This window comes from Lepidochelys kempii, chromosome 13, assembly GCF_965140285.1.
Source record: "Lepidochelys kempii isolate rLepKem1 chromosome 13, rLepKem1.hap1, whole genome shotgun sequence".
Classification (NCBI taxonomy): domain Eukaryota; kingdom Metazoa; phylum Chordata; order Testudines; family Cheloniidae; genus Lepidochelys; species Lepidochelys kempii.
The window spans coordinates 25,824,621-25,847,242 of record NC_136392.1 but is presented as its reverse complement, the minus strand read 5'-3'; the positions used below and the strand labels follow the sequence as shown (position 1 = coordinate 25,847,242).

The following is a 22,622-nucleotide window of genomic DNA, read 5'->3' as shown; positions in this document are numbered from 1 at the left end:
GAAACATTGGCAGCCCATGCAGCTCCCAGAGCACTGGTGTCATATCTTCCTGGTTTGAAATTCCACTTTATAAGTGGGCAGCTGCATTTTGCATTAGCTGCACATTCTCAATGATGTCAAGGTGTAGCATTAAGAGAGCACATTAGAGGAATCTAGCTTCAAAGTAACAAAGGATGGATGATTGTGGTTAAGGTCCCTTCATGAGCAAGAAGAGGATGCATATGGTGAAGAGCACTCCTGGCTCCAACTGACCCCTGGTGGCCCAGAAAGAAATAACCCAGGATCTGAACAAAGGATGCAAATGGCAGATACACTCCTTCAGTCAATGGCACTACAGTAAGCTTCTGCTCTTTTAGGTGCTTCCCCAAACCTACTAACATTATCTCCATTTTATCCAGACTGAATTGTACCCAGCTAATCTTCTCCAAGCCCCAAGCTCACATAGACACTGGATCATTTGTTCCACCGCACTGGCTGGGACAGGAGTGATGGAGACATAGAACAGGGTGTCATCAAGCATACTGAATACACTGCTGCCTGTATCACCTCATTAACTCTCCCAATGTCCTTGTACATATGTTGAACAGGAGGAATGACAAACCAGGCCATTCTGGCACCCCATAGGAGTCACTGATGCCACAGGAGTAAATGCCCAACACTATCTTAAGATAGGAGAGAACCCAACCACTCAAGTAACTCCATCTATATTTGCTGGTGACTACAGGTATTGAGGGCAGGACGGACAAGGAGGGTGACACACAGATATGTCAATAAAACCTCATGATTAGTGGTATCAAAGACAGCAGACAGATCTAGAAAGGACAGCATGGACTCTTGATCATCCTCCATCGTTCAAGGAGATCACCAACCAAATCCCCGCCCTGAATAGTTTACAGTCTACGGCTCAGATCCTAAAATGTATTTAGACTCCTAACTTCCACTGATTTCAATGGCTGTTAGGAGCCTAAATATCTTTCAGAATCTGGACCAAAGTGTAGGTAAATGTGAACAAAGAAACAGGAGAAAGGGTGAGAAACAATTACTGATTAATTAAATCCTATTAACCTCTCTGATATTCCATCCAGTCCTTAAACTTTGCCCAAACAGGCTCTTCCCAAACTTTTTCACAATGTGGAACATATGTTAATAGACTGTCTTGTGGATCCAACCCTTCACATTCACACGTCTCTCAGATCATCTCCATGGCAACATTTTCTTACATGGAGCAGTCAGATTAGCGCAGTGTTTAGTGGACGTTTAACACTTCAGGGCTGTAAGTCTTGTCCTTTGTGAATAGTGTTAACCCCAGTGTCTGTTTTTTCTCCCCCTTCCATATATTCTGTTACTCTTACCTGGAAACCCGGCAACATGTAACCAGCCAGCTCCCAGTGGATCACTGGCAAGTGCTCCATGAACCCCGGCTTGGGAACCTCTGGCCTTAACTAACTTAGAGTTGACCCCAGGTCTCATCCGCTTGGGCACACGGCACCTGGTTACATACACCTCACTCCACAGCCTGGCTGGGCTTATGCCATGGTCTGTGGTGCAGGAAAATACACCCGTAAGTAAGAGAGCGAGGAGGGAGAGAAGCAGCATGGCATCTGGAAGTGGGATACTGCCTGGAACTGGAGCCCACGCTCACGAGAACTGAGGCACTTGCAAGGAGGCTCCGTGCAGACTGGGGAGGGCAGAGGGAAAGTGTCACCGCTCTGCATGCACACACTGACTGAGGTGCAGGACAGTCGTCACGACACACAAACTGGCTTGATGTTCAAGGCGTTCTGTATCACATTTGGGATGGGAAAATGTGCGAAGATGGCTTCCAAAAACAGCTCTTCCTTGGGGGTTCAGTGGGTTTGGGGAGAGAGCGGGACACAGATCACTGCAAACAAAATTGGGAGTTTGGAGGTGAAATTCTGCCAAACAAAAACTGCCTTTCCCACCCCAGCTCTGCAGCCGAGACGAATTGTCCCGGAGCTGCCAGCCAAGCTCAGGCGCACTGAGCTGACAGCTCCAGTGAGTGACAAAGAGCGGGGTGCCATGGTGACAACTTCCTCAGCACGACTCTTCGCCCAGAGAATCTTGCACACACACAAAAGGCTTTTTGGCTGAGGGGCCGCTTCCAAGACCCATTCTTCTCAAGCTGCTCCTTTCCCCACGGATGGGGGAGGGGATATATAATCCCAAGATTTCTCAGTGGGAAGGGCTGAGTTCTGCTGGGGATGGCCCAACTCCCTGCAAGATTTCCTCACTACTCTCCTCTTTTGAGAGACAGGCACAGACTTTTGGGACTCGGTCAGACCTGTGTTTCTACTCGTGGCTTTTTGTGCAGGGCCAGATTCAGGTCACACTTGATGCTGGACTTCATGCTCACACTGGGGGTCTGGATTCTGCTCACAGCTGCAGTGGTGTAAATCTAGAGCAACTCCAGTAAGAAGAATGGGGTTACTCCTGGTTTATGGTGGTGTAACTGAGAGCAGGGTCTGGCCTTTCAAGTTCTGGCATAGAGGAAAGTCTTTCTCTAGAGGAGAGACAGACAGACAGGAAAGGAAAGGAAAGTGGAAGTGTCTGGGTCTTTGTGTTCACTGCTTCTCCCTCCCGTGCACCTCCATCCAAGGAGGCCTCCGTCATGGGGGGAGAATTTAGCTTAATTCTCATTTGACTTGACACCACCTGCAGTCACATGTGGCCCTGGTTTTACATTAAACCCTCTGAGATGCAGCCCTGAAACATGAGGTTACAGTTAGGATTGATGGAGTGGGAGGAAGGGAATCCATAAAACAAGCTTCCAGCCCTTCCAGGAACACAATGGCTGACCCAAATCAACCCACACATAAGCCTCGCTCACCCAGGAGCAGAACTGAACCATGAAAACCCAAACAGCCCCCTTGGGAACAGACTCACTAACCACTGGAGTCTGGGACTCCTGGAACAGAGAGTTCCACCTCGGTAGGGTCCAAATCTGGGCGTCTAGCTGCTTCTGTCCTGGCTCTGCTGCAACTGCTCCTGAGAAATGAAAATCTATGTGCTGAGGCTGGTAGGATCCTAGTAGATGGGGAAGGTCTGTTTGATCATCAAGGTAATGCCCTTGCAAGACCAGATGATTTTCTGACTACACCCATGCCACAGTCTGACCAGGATGGCTGCGACTATGTTCCTAGGCTGCCATGCTAGTGACCATGGTTGTGTGAGCAGCAGCTCTGCCTTGACAAGCTTGTTTACAGGAGGTCTTGCCTGTCATGGGATTCTGGCTCCACAGGTAGTCTGGTTCCCTGGATTGCCCAGGCAGGGAGTGTGTGTACTGCTTGAATTACTTGCTGTTACAATAAGTCCTTGAGAGCTCTGATTTATTTATGACTTTGATTGCACTACTCTCTGCAGAGATGAGCAAACTGGCTTTCGAAGTGAAGAGAAATCAGAGAGTCCATTGGTAACTGCCCCCACTCGACTCAGACACTTCCTATTCAAGGCAGGCATTAGTGAGATAGGATCTGTACTTTGGACATGCTTTCTGATTTCCAGCAATGGAATCATTATTGATGTGTCTGAGCGCGTATCAAAAGCCAAATAGGAAGATGGGCCCAAAGGAGAACCCTGCCTAGGACCCAGCCACCCTTTTCTGAGCTCTGCAGAGGCTCAGATCCAGACCTGAACCACACAACTTTGGATCTGAGTGTGATCCTAGCAGCTCCAGCACCTCACTACAGTTTGCCAAGGAAAACAAAGCACATGTCGATTCAATTGCTTCCTGCCTATGAGACAGGTGCAGATCCTAGAAATTCAGAATGACCCCTGGTGGAGGGATTGTTACATACACAGGGCTCTGTCTGGCTTTTAAAATATCTAACTTGTTCTCTTTCTGAGTCCTTATTGATACTCAGACAGTGACTCATCAGATGGAAAAAAGCAACAGGAAGGCACTGAAGCAAGAGAGAGAAACAGCCCAGCGGGAGAGAGAGGACAGAGCAAGGGAGAGAAAAACACGTGTATGCACGGGACAGACTCATGAAGAGTAATTCCCATTCAGCCTTACGACCCTGGGAGATGCATGCACTCAGCTCCTGCTGAATGAACTGGGAGGTACTTGCATGAATTTCCCAGTACGATCAGACTCTATGAACTTTAGCATTTCATAGCAGGCACATTTGGTTTTCTTAGGTGCCTGTAAGTGCAAAGTACAATCATGGCAGTGCCATAGCAGAGAGGCCCCAAAGAGGAGACACAGAGATGGAAGTTGGGCACAGCTCAGAGGAAGGCTGCACAGAAGCCAGTTGTGGCTCCCTGATTCTGGCAGCCCAGATCTCTTGGCCCCAGTGTACAGCAGAGCAGCACTGGGGCTGCTTTACACAATGCCAGCAGGCCATGGCCCTTAAGGGCCTCTACCCAGTTGAGAAGAGGCAGAGTGCAACTGCGGTGAGGTCAAGTCCCTTCCCACATGACCCCTGCAGGAGGGGGTGGCGTAGGAGCTGGTAGTGCTGGCCCCGCAGTCGCTGAGGAGATCCAGTTGCTTTCCAGCTCCTTTGTGCCACTAAGGCAGTGTAATGAGGCCAGATCACAAGAGAGAATCTGGCACAGGGGAACAGAGAGAAAGACCCATCTACCCACAGCAGCAGGGGGGACACACAGACAGAAAGGAACGTGCATGCTGAGAGCAGAGGTAGAATTACATGAGGTAAGTGCAGAAGCCACAAACATGCCCATAAAGGGTGCGCGCAGCACCTCGGACCAGCCACCTCCCAAACAGTGTGGAATGGTGCAGGCACAAGCAGCCCCGTGCTCACTGCTGTTAGAAGGTGAAAGGGAAGGCAGCTCATACCACAATCTCGGAGACCAGTTCAAGGGGCACAGCAACAACATGGAACATCACGAGCGGGACCCAGGCCAGCCTGTGACCAGCAGCGGGGAGTGGTGAATAGCAGGCTCGGACTCTGCCCCTGCTGGTAACTGCATTGGTCAGGAGGCAGCATGGCCTGGCGGTAGCAGTCAGGAAGAGACTGAGAGCAGCTCAACAGCACAGTGAGCTGCATCAAAGTGACACATAAGTGCAACTTACGTGTACTGCAACTGTGAGCCTGGCAAAACAGCCATAAAGGCTACTCTATCTCCAGGCGTGTTAGCCCTGCAGACCCCCTGGAGGCTCCATAAGAATGGCCACATTCACAACGTTTCATCTAGCCCAGTATCCCATCTAGAGTAGCCAGTTCCAGTGCCTTCAGAGGGAATGAACAACACAGGGCAATTTATCCATGATCCATCCCCTGTCCTCCAGTCCTAGCTTCTCACAGTCAGAGGCTTAGGGACATCCAGAACATGGTGTTGTGTCCCTGATCATCCTGGCTAATAGCCATTGATGGACCCACCCATCCTCCATGAACTTATCTCGTTCCATTTTGAACCAGTTATACTTTTGGCCTTCACAACATCCCCTGGCAACAAGTTCCACAGGTTGACAGTGCGTTGTGTGAAGAAGTACTTTCTTATGTTTGTTTTAAACCTGCTGTCTATTCATTTCATTGGGTGATCTCTAGGTCTAGTGCTATGTGAAGGGGTAAACAACACTTCCTTATTCACTTTCTCCACAGCATTCATGATTTTATAGATCTCTATCATCACTCCCCTTAGTCATCTCTTTTCTAAGCAGAACAGTCCCAGACTTTATGATCTCTCCTCGTATAGAAGGTCCTGGGATGTTATACTACTGTCTGAGCCTCTGATCCCTCTGTGGCTTCCACTCTCCAGGGGCACCAGTCTCCCATAGTTATAACATCTAACGTAAAGTGTCCCCAACTGCTTCATTTCCATCCTGTCTGCAATGCGCACACTGCTGGGGCAAACATGCAGTGCTGGCCTGGATCCTGTGGCCACAACCACTTTTCCCTGCGTGTGCTCCTTCTGTGGGCAGCTACTCTGCATGCTGAACTGATACTGTCTGTGCCTGGGGGTGCAATGCAGAGTCCCCTGTTGACTGCAACTTGTTACCATTTGCAGGGGATTCTGTGTAAGTTACGCATTTTCCCCCCCACTGCTCCAGACCACGTACCAGCCAGGATGCTGGGGTCCCAGAAACACCCACACGGACACAGAGCACCAAGGAGAAAATGTTCTCAAATAGAGGTCCAGTCCACACTAAGACTGAAACCGTGAAAGCAAAGTGCAGTTCGAACTTGGTTTCACTGACCCGGGGGGACAGAGATTTTTTTGTTGATGGCTGAAAGTGCCATTTTAACTATGCAACAGAACAATGCTATTGACTTCCTGGGGAAAGGGAGCGTTTAGAGCACAGTTATTGCTAGCCTAGTTTCCACCATCATAGGGAAAGGGCACAAGAGAGAAAAATATACATAAAAATACACACAGATCTCATTCTTCTACACACACAGCATGGAACATACAGACCTCTCTGTGTCCCTTATACACACACAGCATGGGACATAAATTGCTCTCTCTCTCTCTCGCTCTCTCTCTCACACACACACACACAAAACCTAATCCCTTTCTGCTGGTATGCCAGAGAAAGGTATTTCTGGAACGTGAAATCTAGGTCAACAAGAAGAAGAAAATCTGAAGGGAAAAATAATTTCTCCCTTTGAAGGCTGGCATGGGTCAGCTCTGGTTGATATGAGTAGTAATGGGGCTGCTATGGTCTCTGCTCCTGAGCTTCAGTCTTTCACCGACAGCTGCTGAACTGCGCTCTCTGATGAGTGTGCACAGTACAGCTGCTTCTCACTTTTGATTCCTCAAATGAGAGGGATTAGGGGACCCCCATTATATACCCAGACAGGCCAGGAAGGGAAGATCCCTTAATTCTGCCTCCTGTCACCTCATGGATGCTCAGCAGGCCCCTACATAGCCCAGTGCTTCTGGAGCAGGGTCACAAGCACAGACTGGTGGGATCACATCATCATGTGGACCTGGGACCACCAGCAGTGGGCCCAGGAAGGAACTTTCACATGAAGAAAGCTACATTTCTGGAGCTTTATGAGCAGCTTGCTCAGAGCCTCCAGAGTCATGACACACCCGTGAGGGTGGCCTGGCCCATTCAGAAGCAGGTTGCTATAACCATCTCTGGAAGCTGATTACCCCACACTGCTACAGATCCATTGCTAACCAGTTAGGTGCTGGAAAGTTGACTGTGGTGGAGGTTTCTGACGCGTTCAGGCATGTGATTTACCCAGAGGTGGCTGGTATAATCAATATCCTTGAAGTAACTGCTGGTTTTGAGAGAATGGGGTTTCCAAGTTGTGCCAGAGCCCCTTGCTTGCCCTTCTCAAGGAGCATGCACACCAAAAAGGGCACTACTCCATTATTACGCAGGCTCTGGTGGACTACAGAGGACGATTTACGGACACCAGGATGGGCTGTCCTGGAAAAAAGAAAAGGAGGACTTGTGGCACCTTAGAGACTAACAAATTTATTTGAGCATAAGCTTTCGTGAGCTACAGCCCCACTTCATCGGATGCATACTGTGGAAAATACAGTGGGGAGATTTATATACACAGAGAACATGAAACAATGGGTGTTACCATACACACTGTAACCAGAGTGATCACTTAAGGTGATCTATTACCAGCCTGAGGGAGGGGGGGAACCTTTTATAGTGATAATCAAGGTGGGCCATTTCCAGCAGTTGACAAGAACGTCTGAGGAACAGTGGCGGGGGTGGGGGGAGAATAAACATGGGGAAATAGTTTTACTTTGTGTAATGACCCATCCACTCCCAGTCTCTATTCAAGCCTAAGTTAATTGTATCCAGTTTGCAAATTAATTCCAGTTCAGCAGTCTCTAGTTGGAGTCTGTTTTTGAAGGTTTTTTGTTGAAGAATTGCCACTTTTAGGTCTGTAATCGAGTGACCAAAGAGATTGAAGTGTTCTCAGACTGGTTTTTGAATGTTATAATTCTTGACGTCTGATTTGTGTCCATTTATTCTATTACGTAGAGACATTCCAGTTTGACCAATGTACATGGCAGAGGGGCATTGCTGGCTCATGATGGCATATATCACATTGGTGGATGTGCAGGTGAACAATCAATCTCTCTAGTCACTTGATTAGAGACTTAAAAGTGACAATTCTTCAACAAAAAAACTTCAAAAACAGACTCCAACGAGAGACTGCTGAACTGGAATTAATTTGCAAACTGGATACAATTAACTTAGGCTTGAATAGAGACTGGGAGTGGATGGGTCATTACACAAAGTAAAACTATTTCCCCATGTTTATTCTCCCCCCACCCCCGCCACTGTTCCTCAGACGTTCTTGTCAACTGCTGGAAATGGCCCACCTTGATTATCACTATAAAAGGTTCCCCCCCCCACCTCAGGCTGGTAATAGATCACCTTAAGTGATCACTCTCGTTACAGTGTGTATGGTAACACCCATTGTTTCATGTTCTCTGTGTATATAAATCTCCCCACTGTATTTTCCACTGAATGCATCCAATGAAGTGAGCTGTAGCTCACGAAAGCTTATGCTCAAATAAATTTGTTAGTCTCTAAGGTGCCACAAGTACTCCTTTTCTTTTTGCGAATACAGACTAACATGGCTGCTACTCTGAAACCTGTCCTGGAAAAGTCGATGATGCCAGGGTTCCCCGGGAGTCTACCTTCATGGACCAGGCCAGGACATTATTCCCACCAAATGATGTTGCCATAAATAGAATTACCCCACTGTTATTCTAGAAGACCCCTCCTTTTGGCTAGGCTTATGAAGCTGTAACCCAGAAGGCCTGGCAAAAGCAGGTTTAATTACTCTCAGTAGGTGTATTTGCCATAGTCCATCAGTGGCTTTTGCTCCTGTGGCAGGAAGGCTGAAGGCATGTGTGTTTCCTTTCTGTCACAGGGTTGGGAGTTCTGAGAGCGGGCAGGTGGGAAGTTCCTTTTGTCCAGGTTCTTTGTGCTGTTTCAGGTGTTTGATGAGGAGATGGAGTCCGTGGAACTGGGATTTCACCTTGTCAGGTAACTGTCAAAGAAAATCTTCCTCCGCCCCCCAGACAGAAACATTTGGCAGCCCTCTCTGAACATGGCTCTCTCTGCTGTTCAGCAGAGGAATATTGGGCATGCAATTGCCCAGCTCTGCTCCTAATGAGAGGGAACTAGGGCTGGGAATGAGAGGGAGCTCTTTGTTATAGCAAAGCATCCAGAATGGCGGTCGGCAGAACTCCTGGCAATTAGCTGAATAGCTTTCACCAGGGCTTTGTTCATCTCACGCTTTGCAAGGCACAGAGACACTGTTTGAGGCTAGATCAAGGGTAGCTCATCATCTCTCTTGCTGGCTGTGAAATGTGAGCTAATTGCCATGTAATGTGCAACTGACACATGCATTTGCAGGAGGAACTGGAGTGGTACATCTGATCAAAGGTGTGATGGCTGCCAAACCTCACCCCCACTCCCAACACACTCACACACACACACACGCCCACGCCCATGCACACACCTACCCAACAGGTGGAAAGCTGCGAGTACTCCATGAAATCAGGCAGGAGGGAGAGCACGCAGGCTTTAATCAGCTGGGGACTGAGGCTCAGTGATGCTGTTCAATTTTAAAGTTTGGCTCCCCGACATCACTTATATTCCCTTATCTCCCTCTTTCCCAAATCACCCCCAATCCCAGAACCAAGGGCCTTGAGTCAGAGGTGTGAGTGAATGGGTGTTTTCATGGCCATCCCTGATACAGCTCTGCTGATGTACACAACACTTCACAGCACACCCATACAGACAGGAGGCCTGCTTCTCCTCCCACCTACACTGGTGCAAAGCAGGGCCATTCCTGGACTCACATCAGTGTCACCCTGGCCCAAGTGAGAGGAGATTTAGGCTCACTCAACTAGTCTAACTCAGCCCAGCAGTGTACACAGATGACAGGTAAGGTTCAGCATGGCATAGACACTGTGCCTGACTCTGAGTCCCATACACTAGTCTTAGTCACTGATTTAGGTTGATACAACCTGGTTAAGAGGAACCTGTCCAAGGCTCTAGGTGCCCCCGCCAGCAGACATAGAAACAGAGCCAATTAATCCGGGGGACCCAGTGCAAGCCCCACCACTGGGAAGCACCACTGTGATGTCCACAGATGTCAGTGGAGTTCATCCTGATATACAGCAGTGCTGAGACCAGTGTCAGGCTCGCTTTGGGGGAGGAGATGGTGCTGGCAGGTTTGAAGGAGGAGAGGCAGCAGGCTGGGCTCACAGGGAGCGGCAAGCTCCAGGCAAACAGAGGGGCATGAGAGAAGGTGGGAAGCTGAGAAGGCGGGAAGCTGAGAAGGCGATAACCTAAGGGGAGCAATAAGGAGAGCAGACGCAGAGATAAGCAGGGCTGGGGGAGGGGTGCAGGCAGGAGTGGAGATGTGCAGGGCCTGGAAGGGGAGCATGCAATGTGGGAAGCAACCCAGCAGCTCCATTAGGGTGACCCGACAACAAATATGAAAAATCGGGACAGAGTGTGGAGGGTAATAGGTGCCCATATAAGAAAAAGCCCCGAAAATTGGGACTGTCCCTATAAAATCGGGACATCTGGTCACCCTAAGCCCCATAACCTTCCTCTCTTTATCCCACCCGTCCCTGTTATCTCTTCCAGGGCCCTGTCTCACCTTGATTGGTATCGCCTGTAATCTCTTCGGAGCAGGGACTGTCATTACTCGCTAGGGGAAGTGCTGCGTGCAGCTGCGGAGCGATAGACAAGCGAAGAAGAAGAGAAGCAGGAAAGGGACTGTGCGCTTGTCTCCGTGGGCTAGTGGGCATGGCAGCTGCCAGGCTCGCCCATCACCGCTGTTACTAGGCTGCCCTTCAAGTTCCTCATTAACAGAAGGGATTGCTGCTGGCTCTCTGTGTTACCATAGTTTGGCATATGTTAATGCAGGGGTCTGGCATTGCTGGCTGTTCTTAGTGTTACTGCAGAATCCCGGGGCTGGAATTACTGTATGCTCCTGCATGGTCCCAGCACTGCTGTAGGTTCTTGTCAATACTGCAGTCTTCTAGTGCTCCTGCATGCTACAGGACCCTGGCTGGCATGACTGCGGGCCTCGGGGATGACCACGCCCCAAGTGCCAGTGGTAGGCCCTCTGGTTATTTCAGGTTTCTGATCCTGCTGTACATGGTCAGGTGCTGTTAGCATCTAGGAATCTCATCCCCTATCCTGTGTTCCCAAAACGCTTCCTTGCATGCTGTCCATCCTGATTTTACAGAGGGCTTCTTTTACTTTTTTTCCCTTTATAATAAAGTTCTGTTTTTTTAAGAATCTGGTTTACCTATTTGGTTGATATATTATTCTCAAGCCTCTCCAGGAAAGGGGGTGAAAGGGCTTGGGGGGGATATTTTAGGGAAACAGAAACTCCAAGTGGTCCTTTTCCTGAATCTTTGTCTAACTCACTTGGTGGTGGCAGCAGTATCCATCCAAGGACAAAGAAGGATTTGTGCCTTGGGGAAGTTTTTAACCTAAGCTGGTAGAAATAAGCTTGGGGGTCTTTCATGTGGGTCCCCACATCTGTACCCCAGAGTTCAGAGTGGGGACGGAACCCGGACACACGCCCAGAGCATGTGCTGTGGCCACCACTTGGGAGGACCAGAACTAGCATCTCAGAACAGCCGACTCTCTCCTTTCTGCAAAGCTGAGCAGTGGATGTTGCTGTTTCCCACTGCCAAAGTGACAAGCCAAATCTAGAAACTGAAAAGCCACAAAATCCGGAACTTCTGTCTGCAGACAACACTGCTGTCTGCCATGCCAAACAACGTGACGCACCCTGAACTTTGTGAGGCAATGGAAAATGACAACAGCAAGTGTGCTGGGGGTGGGTGGGTGAGTGGGGGGGCAAAGGAACCAAACCGACTGTGCTCCCAGTTACCCAGGAACAGCTGAGAGGCACGACCGAGATGCCATTGCGTCAAGGGATTTAAAGAGATACACACACTTTTGGGTGTTCCGAAGGAAGTTGAGATAAAGGTACCAAACTGACCCCTCCCCCACCAACCCACTGGCAAATTAAAACTTTGGGGGAAGTACTCTGGTCACATCATCACCCAAGACATCTGAACGATTTCCGTATTGAAGAGGCAAATGTTGGTGGTAATAATCTGATCTCTCTGCAAATCTCAGTCCTATTATAGCATAGTCCTCTGAAACCTGGGAGTACTCCCTCCCCAGTTTGCCACATCTTCCTGAACATGTAGGGTGGCATTTTCCAAAGGGTGCCCAGTTGGCACCACTGACATCCATAGGAGCAGAGTTAGGCCAACAGTGGGCACTTTTGAAAATATCACCATTAGGTTGTGCTTACTCTGCAAACAGCTGTCAGCCCAGTCTGGGGAAACAGACCTTTCCATTTGGAGTGAGACCTTGGGGGGAGGGGGAGGGTGGTAAGATAGGAAGGTGTGCAATGAATCGTGCTCAAGATCAGCGCTTCCTTGACTAAGAACAGACGCAGGTTAGTCCTTGTTCTGCTAAGACAGTGATATGACATTGATACACATACAGGTGTGGTTCCAGCCTATCTCCGTGGCCATGCCGTCTTGAGGAGTGCTTGTCATAAGCTAAAAGCATCAAGATCAGTTACAATTGGAATGGGAGACCTCCTAGCCACACCTAGCAGCCGGTGGTGCCGGTTGTGCAATAAGCATCCTTCCCACGAGTCAGTACTGAATGAATCACCATTCCCCAGCACGGTGCTGGCAGGCCAGGCAGGCTGCCTTTTGGATGAGATGTAAAACGGATGCCTTGGTCACTTCCACCCTGCCTTGATAGGGGGCCCATCACTACAGAATCAAAGTGCACTCGTAATCATTAAACATGCCATGACACTTTTTGCAAGACTGCTATTCCTGCTGATCTGGCCGAATTCCAACGTGGCTCATAGCATTCCACCTACCTAAATTTCCACGGTGGTTTCAACTGCATAGAGTGTTCCTCACTTCTTGCCCTACATTATTAGTTTCAGTATTCTTCACTTCCTATCCTAAATTGTCCTGTCCTAAAGAGTTGCTGTGTAGTGTTAACAGTGGCTGTGTATCACCTCAGAGCTGGCTGCGTTTCAGTGATAAGTGAAACCATTCCTGTATGTAAAATATACCAAGCCCTTTGGAGGAAAATTGCCATCTAAGTGCAACATAGTCTGAGCATCACAGCCACTTCCTGTGGACTGCCCGACAACAGAACCATTATTATTACAATCTTCCTGGAATACCTGAGAATTGCCTTTTGCTAATCACAACACAGATCAGAAGTATGTCAGGTCTCTTACATATGCCAGGGTAATGGAGCTACTCCTGATTTACACCAAATATACTAGTAATTATAGAGACGGGTCTGTCTGGAACCAATAATGCTGCATCCAAGAGCAGTAAAGATGAGCAGAGGAATTTGGATCTGAACGTATTATTATTTGCTAAGTGACGATGATGAGCCAAATTCGCGGGGCACTGGGAGTCTAAGGTTTGGGTTGTTTCAATGTTGCCTTGAAGTTTGGAGTTAGATCTGGCTCCCATCTGACCCCCTGTTCAGGGATGTTTGTATCCGGGGCTTTGGTTCCAGCCCATCACACAGTGGATAATACATGTATTGAGTATGTAGCACTTCTATAGGCAAAGTTCACCACAGACATGAAGGAACTGGTGCCTGTTCAGACAGCAGATAAATTCCCTGCTGTCTGGTGGTTAAAGGGTACGTCTTCACTACCCACCGGCTTGGCGGGTAGTGATCGATCTATCGGGGATCGATTTATCGCATCTCGTCTAGACACGATAAATCGATCCCTGAATCGACGCCTGTACTCCACCTCGGCAGGAGGAGTAAGCGGAGTCGACGGGGGAGCCGCCACGGTCGACTCGCCGCCGTGAGGACGGCCAGGTAACTCAAACTAAGATACTTCGACTGCAGCTACGCGAATAGTGTAGCGGAAGTTGCGTATCTTAGTTCGAACCGCCCCGCAGTGCAGCCCAGGCCAAAGCACCTTTGACAGAGGACTAGCCTCAAAGGTACATAAGGCCCTAACTTCCATTGATCTAGGCCTAAGCTATCACCAGCCACTCCCACCTCTCTTCCTCTAATCTGTCACCTGCTTCTCTGCCTCTTCACTTTGCCAGCTCTCCACATCCTGAGATATGCAAAATGTTCACAACAAACTGGGAAGTTTACCTGCATTTAGTCTACTAGACTCATAGAATTTAAGGCTAGAAGGGACCAACATGATCATCTAGTTCTAGTCTGACCGTCAGCACATCACAGGCCACAGAACCTCACCCACCCACTCCCACAATAGACCCCTGACCTCAGCCTGAGTCACTGAAATCCTCAAATAATGATTTAAAGACTTTGTGTTACAGAGAATCTACTAGTTACACTAGTTTGGGTTGTGTTGCAAACCCTGCCCAGGTCTGCCATCTTCAAGGCCCTGAGCCCAGCAAACATGGACTGGTTCATGTCTCTGCATAGGAATTCAAGGCTGCACTTGGAGGTTCAAGGGCTTGTTTGGCCTTGAAATTCAGAGTGAGACTCAGAGGGTGCAAAGGCAGGTGGTTCAAAACCTGCTGTTCCCACAATCTCCCTGTGAAGTGGAACCAATGAGTTTTGCAGGGCTCTCTGGTGGCCTTTGTGAAAGGAGGACAATGAGTCTTAGGCCAGGGCCTCGTGGGTAAATGTCCACACCACAAAACCATCCTCATCTCCAGTTAGTGCTAATGGGCCCCTTGTCAAGAATGCCCTGGCTTGAATGGACCATGGAAGCTGAGCTCCCCCACCATCACTAAAGGTGGTCCCTCTGGATCACAGCTGGGGCCCATTGGTGGAGTAACATGAGGGATGCTTTCACTGCTGCTGCCCGATCTGTTGCTGGATGAATACAGGGCTTGTCTGCAGGGCTGTCAATCTTTCACCTTTCATTAGTACTATATTCACAAGAAACACTTTAACTGAGCCCTAAGTGTGACCCATACAGAGCTCCTATGGGGAGACCCCACAGGAGTTACCATGCTAGTAACAAATGCCATCTCTCTTCCATTATCACCCAGGAAATGGGGGGCCAAACCTTCTAAACTCTACTCCGTCCATTATCCACATGCTTCTGCATCTTGTTTAAATGCCAGTTCCTTGTAGCCATGAGACTCGCTGAGATCTCACCCCTTGGGAAAACAGACACCTGGGGCAAAATCACTTTCACCCTCTTAGGTCTCAAGGTGAATGCTCTGAGCAAGGTTTCACCCTCTGTCTGCTGCACCAAGCTAGCTCCGTGAATGACAGTCAGGCGCACGGGAGAGAGGAGGAGGAGGGAGATAAGGATGATGAAGGATTTAACTTGCTGGCTAGTGTATCCCAACCTGATCCATATACCAAGGTATATTAAGGAATGGACCCCTCCCTCTGGTTTCAAAGTCCGATGGTATACAAAATGGGGTCATCTATGAAGCTCAGGTACAAGCATCCCCAATTATTAGCAGTGCTTGGAACATCTCTAACTTCAGCTCCTGTATCAATGGGATCCACAACCTCTGTCAATGGCAGGCAATACCCTGCGGTCCCTGACTTAGTACAGCTGCTACTGGCTCAGCCAGAGCCTCACACAGAACAGAGGCTTTCTACGGCCCTGGTTCAATCCCCAGCTGGTGTACAGAGCATGAGGCAAACTCAGCAAGTCTGGCTGTCACGGCAAAGGCTCTGTTAGGTGGCTAAGGCCACGTTGGTGTCTGGGCACCCGTTGACGTAGACAGCTCAGTTGCACCAAACAAGGACATCTTGGCTGCACCTAGCACACCCAGCAGCATTGAAGTAACTAACCCCAGACCCGACAGCTCTGTTTCCATTTTGATGCAGCCCCAGGTAGCTAACTTAGTTGCTGCCCAATGGGGCAACATTCCAGCAGGGTATCAGACACTAGCTGTTCTTGGCCCTGCAGCTCCCATCTCATTCGGAGCATGCTTCCCCAATCCCAAGTCCCAGTGCCAAGGCTCCCCTGCCACCCCAGGCTCCTCCACCATGCACACCCCATGGCACTTACTGCTGTTGCTGGGGAGCGTCCTGCTGCCACTGATGCTGCTGGCGGGAGGCGGCGAGAGGGATCGGAGGGAGGCCATGTCTTCTTCCTGGGAACAGCCTGCCTGGATGGCTCGGAGGTAGCTGTGGCTCCGGGAGCGGAAGTAGCTGGGCAGAGGCAGATCCAGCACCTCCACAGCAGCTGATTCGGCTTCACTGTAGGCTGATTCACAGACTGTCTCATACTGGTCGCTCAGCTCTGCCTCCCTTGTCTGCAGGGGAAGAGAGGCAGGGTCAGCTGCCCTCCTATTCAGAACCTGCTCCCTCCCTTCTACCACCTGAAACAACCCTGTCTTGCCCAGTGCATAGCTCTATCAGGGCAGTTTTTATCAAGGTGTTGTGTTTATACATGGATTTAATTTTATCTGTAGCAAGGCAGCATGGTGTAGTGGTCAGAGCCAGCGGGGGGACAGGTTCTATGCCAAAATCTTCCATTCACTGGGATTTTTGGCCTGACACAAGTCACCTATTTGCCTGTCTTGCTGGGGTGTTGAGAGACTTAATTCACTGGCGTCTGCAAAGTGCTTTGAGATCCTCAGTGGAAGGTCCCAGGGAAGTTCCACGCATTATGAATTATTGTACAGCACCCTGAGTGGCTCAGCAGGGGCATGAAGGGCGTGGGTTACAATTAAATTCCTTGATCAGTGCTCAAAAACCTGCTGAGGTTCCTACCAATGTGCCCTGTGGGGGAGTCCCTTCCTGACCCCAAATCCAGTGATCAGTTTGATCCTACATCCCTGAGTACCCCTGTAGTGAAGACCTCAGCCAGGCCATCAATGGCTAAATGAATGGCTGTGAATAGTCAGGTAGAAGGCAGGGACCCAGAGAGCAGGCAGTGCAACCTCTCTGAAGGCTGCTCCATTCTCTGCTTCCCAATTCATCACTCCAGCTCCTTCCCAGCTTCCCCTGCTTCCTGTATGCCCTGGGTCTATCCCAGGCTGGCATTTGCTTGCCCTAGAAGCAGATAATCATGTCAGATTTTAACTAAGGAGGGGTTCAGATGAAATAAGAGCTGGACTGAAATTAATAAACATACCAGTAAATACAGATAAGTGATTAGTCAAAGAGGTGTTCTGATCTGACTGCAAGAATAATAATTATCTCTCTCTTAGCCCCTCCTCTGTAATTTACCTCCATGCCCAGCTGTCTGCTCTTTCTCACCCTTTTTCCAATGTCTCCCGGGAGTTATTCAAAGTGCCCCCAACCCTGATCTCCAGGGGTCTGATCAATTTTCACTGGAGCCCCACTGACCTCAGCGGGAGCTGGATCAGAAAGGTTGAGTGGGAGATGAGACTCTGGGGTGTTCTCACACCTACACTCAGCCACACCCATTCCCTCTCTCACACATACACTCTTGTAGTCTTTCACATGCACAGAAGCACACTCCCAAGTACACACGCAATCTCATGGATGCTGCTTGGCTCCCATCTGAGCTCCAAAGCAAGCTAGGCTGGGAAGATCCAGGCTGGAGATTTGAATGCTGATCATTTTGGCTCAGTCAAATCCAGGACACCAGGATCATGCAAGCACCAGACAGTACATGCCCTGCTCATGTCCCAAAGCTTTTATCGTGTCAAACGACTGGCTAAAGGGTTGTGACCAAGGAACACAAAGAGACTTTCTCTGAAGATGCATTAGTGGCTTCAGTGTAGCAAATATTTCACTCCCTGTCCTGACACCAGAGGCTTCTGCAGAACATTTATTGCGTCTCCCCCCATCCCCCCCGCAACATTTCTCTACCCCTCCCTACAGGCCACTCCCTGATACAATTTCTTATGACATGCTGCACCCTCAGACACACGGCCTTTATTAAACTGGTCCAGGGGGAGACATCCATAGAAGGCAACAGAAAAAAACATCCACAGGGGGCGACAGGAAAATGTCAGAGGGACGGTACCTGCTCTCCATGTGTAAATATCTGTGGGATAAATGAGGACTGTCCAAATATCTGGAAGAAAGAGTTGGAGAAGGTTAAAGCACAAGACCCGGGGCCTTGTTAAACACAGAGTCATTCCACAGGAACTGCAGACAGTGGGGGACAAACAGATGTTCCCCCCGAGAACTGCAGCTGCTACCCTCTCTGTTGCCACCTATCTGGAGACCCCTTGAAGTGTCAGAATAGCAGAATCTGCCCCCTCCTTGCTGGCTGCTAAGATGGCTGCACAGATACAACAAGACAAAGCTCCACAGGATTCTTCCAGGCCACAAAGAAGCCGCTGGACACATTTAGTTGATCATAATACACAGATGCAAATGCTGAAGGCCCAACAACTACCAGTGACTGTAACAAACTGGACAAAATCCCAGCAGACAACCTGCACCGACAGGCCAGCATCCACAGGAACTCTGTGCACACAGGAGTAGAGTCAGGACCATTCCCACAGCTGATTGCAACATGTGCACGAAGGCTCAGCTTCTGGCACCAGCTCAGCCAACACTTCAGATTCTCCCTCCACCCCAAAGCTCTGCCAGATGCAAACCAGCAATCGGATGAGGAGACACTCCATTCTTACCAACTTGTGTCTGCCCCGAGCATTCGCAGCCCATCTGCTGCCTCTGCTCTGGGATCAGCTCAGCTCCACTGGCGCTAGCAAGAGTGGGAGCACTGGTGTAGACAGGGAGAGGGTATTTTAATCAGCTTATCACCTAACCCTGCTCAGAACAAGGCTATACAACAGCCTGAGCCTGGTCTATGCCCACACTACCACCACTGAACCAGAGTTACCACAGCCTGGCCTGGCTGCACTAACCCCCCAATATCACAACAACGGTGCCACGACACAACCAATCCTATTCAAAGCCAAACAGTATTTGCTTCACCTTAAAAACAAAACATGCTGCCTGCTGGAGTGAACGCTGCAAAGACACAAAATGCTGGTTCCTCTATTCTAGTCTATTCGTATGTTGTGCCCATTACCACAGGATCTGAGACCCTACTCAGAATATTGTCTCCGGCAGATACCTAACTACAAGATGCATCACTGTGAGAATCTGGATTCAGAATCTCCCCACAGTTAAGAGGGGTCAGATCTGGGGCTTTGGTTTGGCCCGTTACACAGATGGGGTCAGCTGCAAAATGTGGATGTTCCGAATTTGGAAAGATTCGGGTCTGGATCATTCTCAGATCAGAACTTGGCTGTCTGTACCCATAGCTAGAAAGGGCCGAACCAGAAACCAAAACCTGCAGAGCCTCAGACTTTAGGGAAGTTTGGATATATATCCAAATCTGCATAAAACTCGGTGACTTGGGCTCATCTCTGTTGGCTAGTTGGCAGCCTTGCAAATCAGCATGACATGAGAGACACTGGAATGGAGAGAAACTGTTGTCTGCTTCACTGGACAAAGTATGAAAAATGCTTTGGGGAGCTCTTAGAAACGGTCAAAGAGAGGAAGAAAAACTGTGCTCAACTTTGGGAGGACAACAGGCAACATCACAAATGGCCTCACAACCTGCCACCGAATCACACATGGCCAGACACACAAGATGGACAGGCTGGGACAAGTCCTGCATTAGCATCAGTTCTTGCTGTCACTTGGTGGGTGGGTCAATGGTCTACGGAATCCCATCACTGCTGCAAAACACATCTCAAGTTCAGAGGGACAAAGTCAGCCCTTGTTTAGGCAGGTCGAACTCCAGTGAAGCAGCAGAGTTACACCAGGGCTGAGTTTGATCAAGACACTTGGTGTGTTCCCTTTGGTAACATTGGTACCCTTTGTCATGCCAATAAAGCTATTGAAATAGAAGTGAATCCCCCCGCACATCTCAGAGATCATTCATACTTAGTGTCTGGATCAACTCCTAGTGAAGGCCAGGGAAAGTCTCCCATTGACTTAATTGGGAGCTGGGGTTGAGATTTTAGACAGTACTCTTAGTCTGAGGTTGAGCACAAGCTAAGTATTCCCTCTGCCCCAGCTGTTCCCACTAGAGATCTGGGTTCAAACATAGGGTATGGCTGTACTGGAGTTGGAAGGTGCAGTCTCCAACTCAGAACCAGAGAAGTGTAGGATTGGAAGGTCATTAAGTCCAGTCCCCTGCACTCAAGGCAGGACTCCGTAATAGCTAGACCATTCAGACAGGTGTTTGTCTAACCTGTTCTTAAAAACCTCCAATGACAGAGATTCTACAGCCTCCCTAGGCAATTTCTTCTGGTGCTTAACTATCCTGACACTGAAGTTTTTCCTAATGTCCAGCCTAAACCTCCCGTGCTGCAATTAAAGCCCATTGCTTCTTGTCCCATCCTCAGAAGTTAACAAGAACATTTTTTCTCCCTCCTTGTAACAACCTTGTATGTAGTTGAAAACTGTTATTATGTCCCCCCTTCAGTCTTCTCTTCTCCAGACTAAACAAACCCAATTTTTTCAATCTTCCCTCATAGGTCATGTTTTCTAGACCTTTAATCATTTTTGTTGCTCTTCTCTGGATTTTCTCCAATTTGTCCACATCTTTCCTGAAATGTGACACCCAGAACTGGACACTGTACTCTAGTTATCAGCATGGAGTAGAGAGGAAGAATTAATTCTTGTGTCTTGTTTACAACACTCCTGTTAATACATGCCAGAATGATGTTTGGGGTTTTTTGCAACAGTGTTACACTGTTGACTCATATTTAGCTTGAGATCCACTATGACCCCCAGATCCCTTTCTGCAGTACTGCTTCCTAGGCAGTCATTTCCCATTTTGTATGTGTGCAATTGATTGTTCCTTCCTAAGTGGAGTACTTTGCATTTGTCCTTATTGAATTTCATCCTATTTACTTCAGACCCTTTCTTCAGTTTGTCCAGATCATTTTGAATTTTCTTCCAAAGCGCTTGCAACCCCTCCCAGCTTGGTATTGTCTGTACACTTTAGAAGCGTACTCTCTATGCCATTATCCAAATCATTGATGAAGATATTGAACAGACATATCCCTGCTAGCTCTGATCTAGCTAGTCCGATAAAAATAGCTGCAGCGACATAAGTGCCAGGAGAGGCTAGCTGCCACAAGGGCAGCCCTGTCCAAGACACTACTAGGTACACACTCAGAGTGGCTAGCCCGTCCCACTGCTCACCCCACCATGGCTGCTCTTCTCTTTTTAAGGCGCAATCTCAGTCAGAGCTAATGCAGATATGTCTGCCTGAGCTGCAGTGTAGACATCCCCAGAGATTAGTTCACATATGAAATGAGTGTGCTGGTCCCTAGCTAAGTGTCCGGATAGCCAAACACCCAGCACGTTGTTGGTGATCTACAAAGTATGATGAAGATCCGATGAAGTGAGCTGTAGCTCATGAAAGCTTATGCTCAAATAAATTTGTGAGTCTCTAAGATGCCACAAGTCCTCCTTTTCTTTTTGCGGATACAGACTAACACAGCTGCTACTCTGAAAAAAGAATAATAATTAACTGTAATAAATACTCCCTGGTGGATAATGTTTGACGTCTATTTAGCATCTTTCCTTGAGGATCTCAAAGTGCTTTACAAAGAACTATCCCCATTTTACAGATAGAGAAACTGAGAGGTAAAGGAACTACAATCCTGAATCTGAACACCTGGATTTGAGTGTTTAGAGTGTTGGCCTGTCTTGCTCTCTGGCACCCACTAGTGACTGGGAACAGAACTCTGATTGCCTGATGTCCAGCCCCAGGCTCGAATCACCACACCAGGCTGCCTTCACCCAGCACATGCTATGGCAAACTTGGCAGTGTGTGAGCAGGGCAGGCTCAGGAGAAGCATGATGTGTGTGTGTCTGTGTGTGCATGTGTGTAGAGAGACACGGTCTGCTGTTACTGATGGAGGCCTGGTGTGACTGGGTAAAACAGTCTGGAAAGGGATAAGGGCTACCTGCCTGTCTAATCTCCAGCAAGGGATTTAAGGGAAGGGGGTGTCCTCTAAGGGCTGAGATAATGAGTTGTGTCCTGAGGCGAGGGCCTGCACTACACACTTGGCTATAGCTAAGTCACTCAAGGGTGTGAAAAATCCACCCTCCTGAAGGACGTAGTTATAGTGACCGTAACTCTCCATGTAGACAGTGCTGTGTAGGTGGGAGAGCTTCTCTCCCCGACACAGCTACCACCTCTCCCGGAGGTGGAGCTGACGGGAGAGCTCTCTCCCCTCCGTTTAGAGCATCTTCACCCGAAGCATGACAGTGGCGTAGCGACATCAGTGCGGCTGCGCTGATGCAAGTCTGTAGTGCAGACCTGTCCTGAGGCAGAGCACTTACTCTTTCCTGGGCTGGTGAAGGAGCCCACCCATTTAGACCTGGCCTGCACACAAAGTTGCACGAGTTCCAGGGTTTCATTGTGTGCTCAAGGACACCCCGTTAGAACTCAGGCCTCCAGCCATCCCCCCTCTATAGGTGGCGACCCACGTCCCTCTCCCTTCACACTGGGACTTTAAGCTTGCCGTGCCCCTGCAATTCACTGTGCTTATCCCAGCAGGCCTAACCTTGGTCCAGTGGCTGCCGCTCACTCTCTCCCCGGGACAATGACAATGGTTCCCAGCTTTCACAAAGCACAGTACATTTATTTTAGGACAAAAGCATTACAGAGAAAACAGAGAATAAAACAACAGTCTACATGCATGCTGTGCTTACCAGGGGTTACCCATCTTCCACAGGGAGACCCTAGGAGGCTTCC

The 22,622-nt window shown here is 49.0% G+C and overlaps 1 protein-coding gene across 2 annotated transcripts in view; it reads right to left on the bottom strand.

Moving 5' to 3' along the window:
* Positions 1–22,622, bottom strand: part of DLGAP4 (DLG associated protein 4) — a 332,898-nt gene that overhangs the window by 63,198 nt on the left and 247,078 nt on the right. Inside the window, exons 7-8 of one of the 2 annotated variants that reach the window (XM_073309842.2) lie at positions 17,907–17,957; positions 15,975–16,221 (exon numbers count right to left, since the gene is read on the bottom strand). In XM_073309842.2, the coding sequence (XP_073165943.1) occupies positions 15,975–16,221; positions 17,907–17,957 (298 nt within the window). The remainder of the gene's footprint in view (positions 1–15,974; positions 16,222–17,906; positions 17,958–22,622) is intronic. The other variant, XM_073309843.2, reaches the window with a different exon arrangement.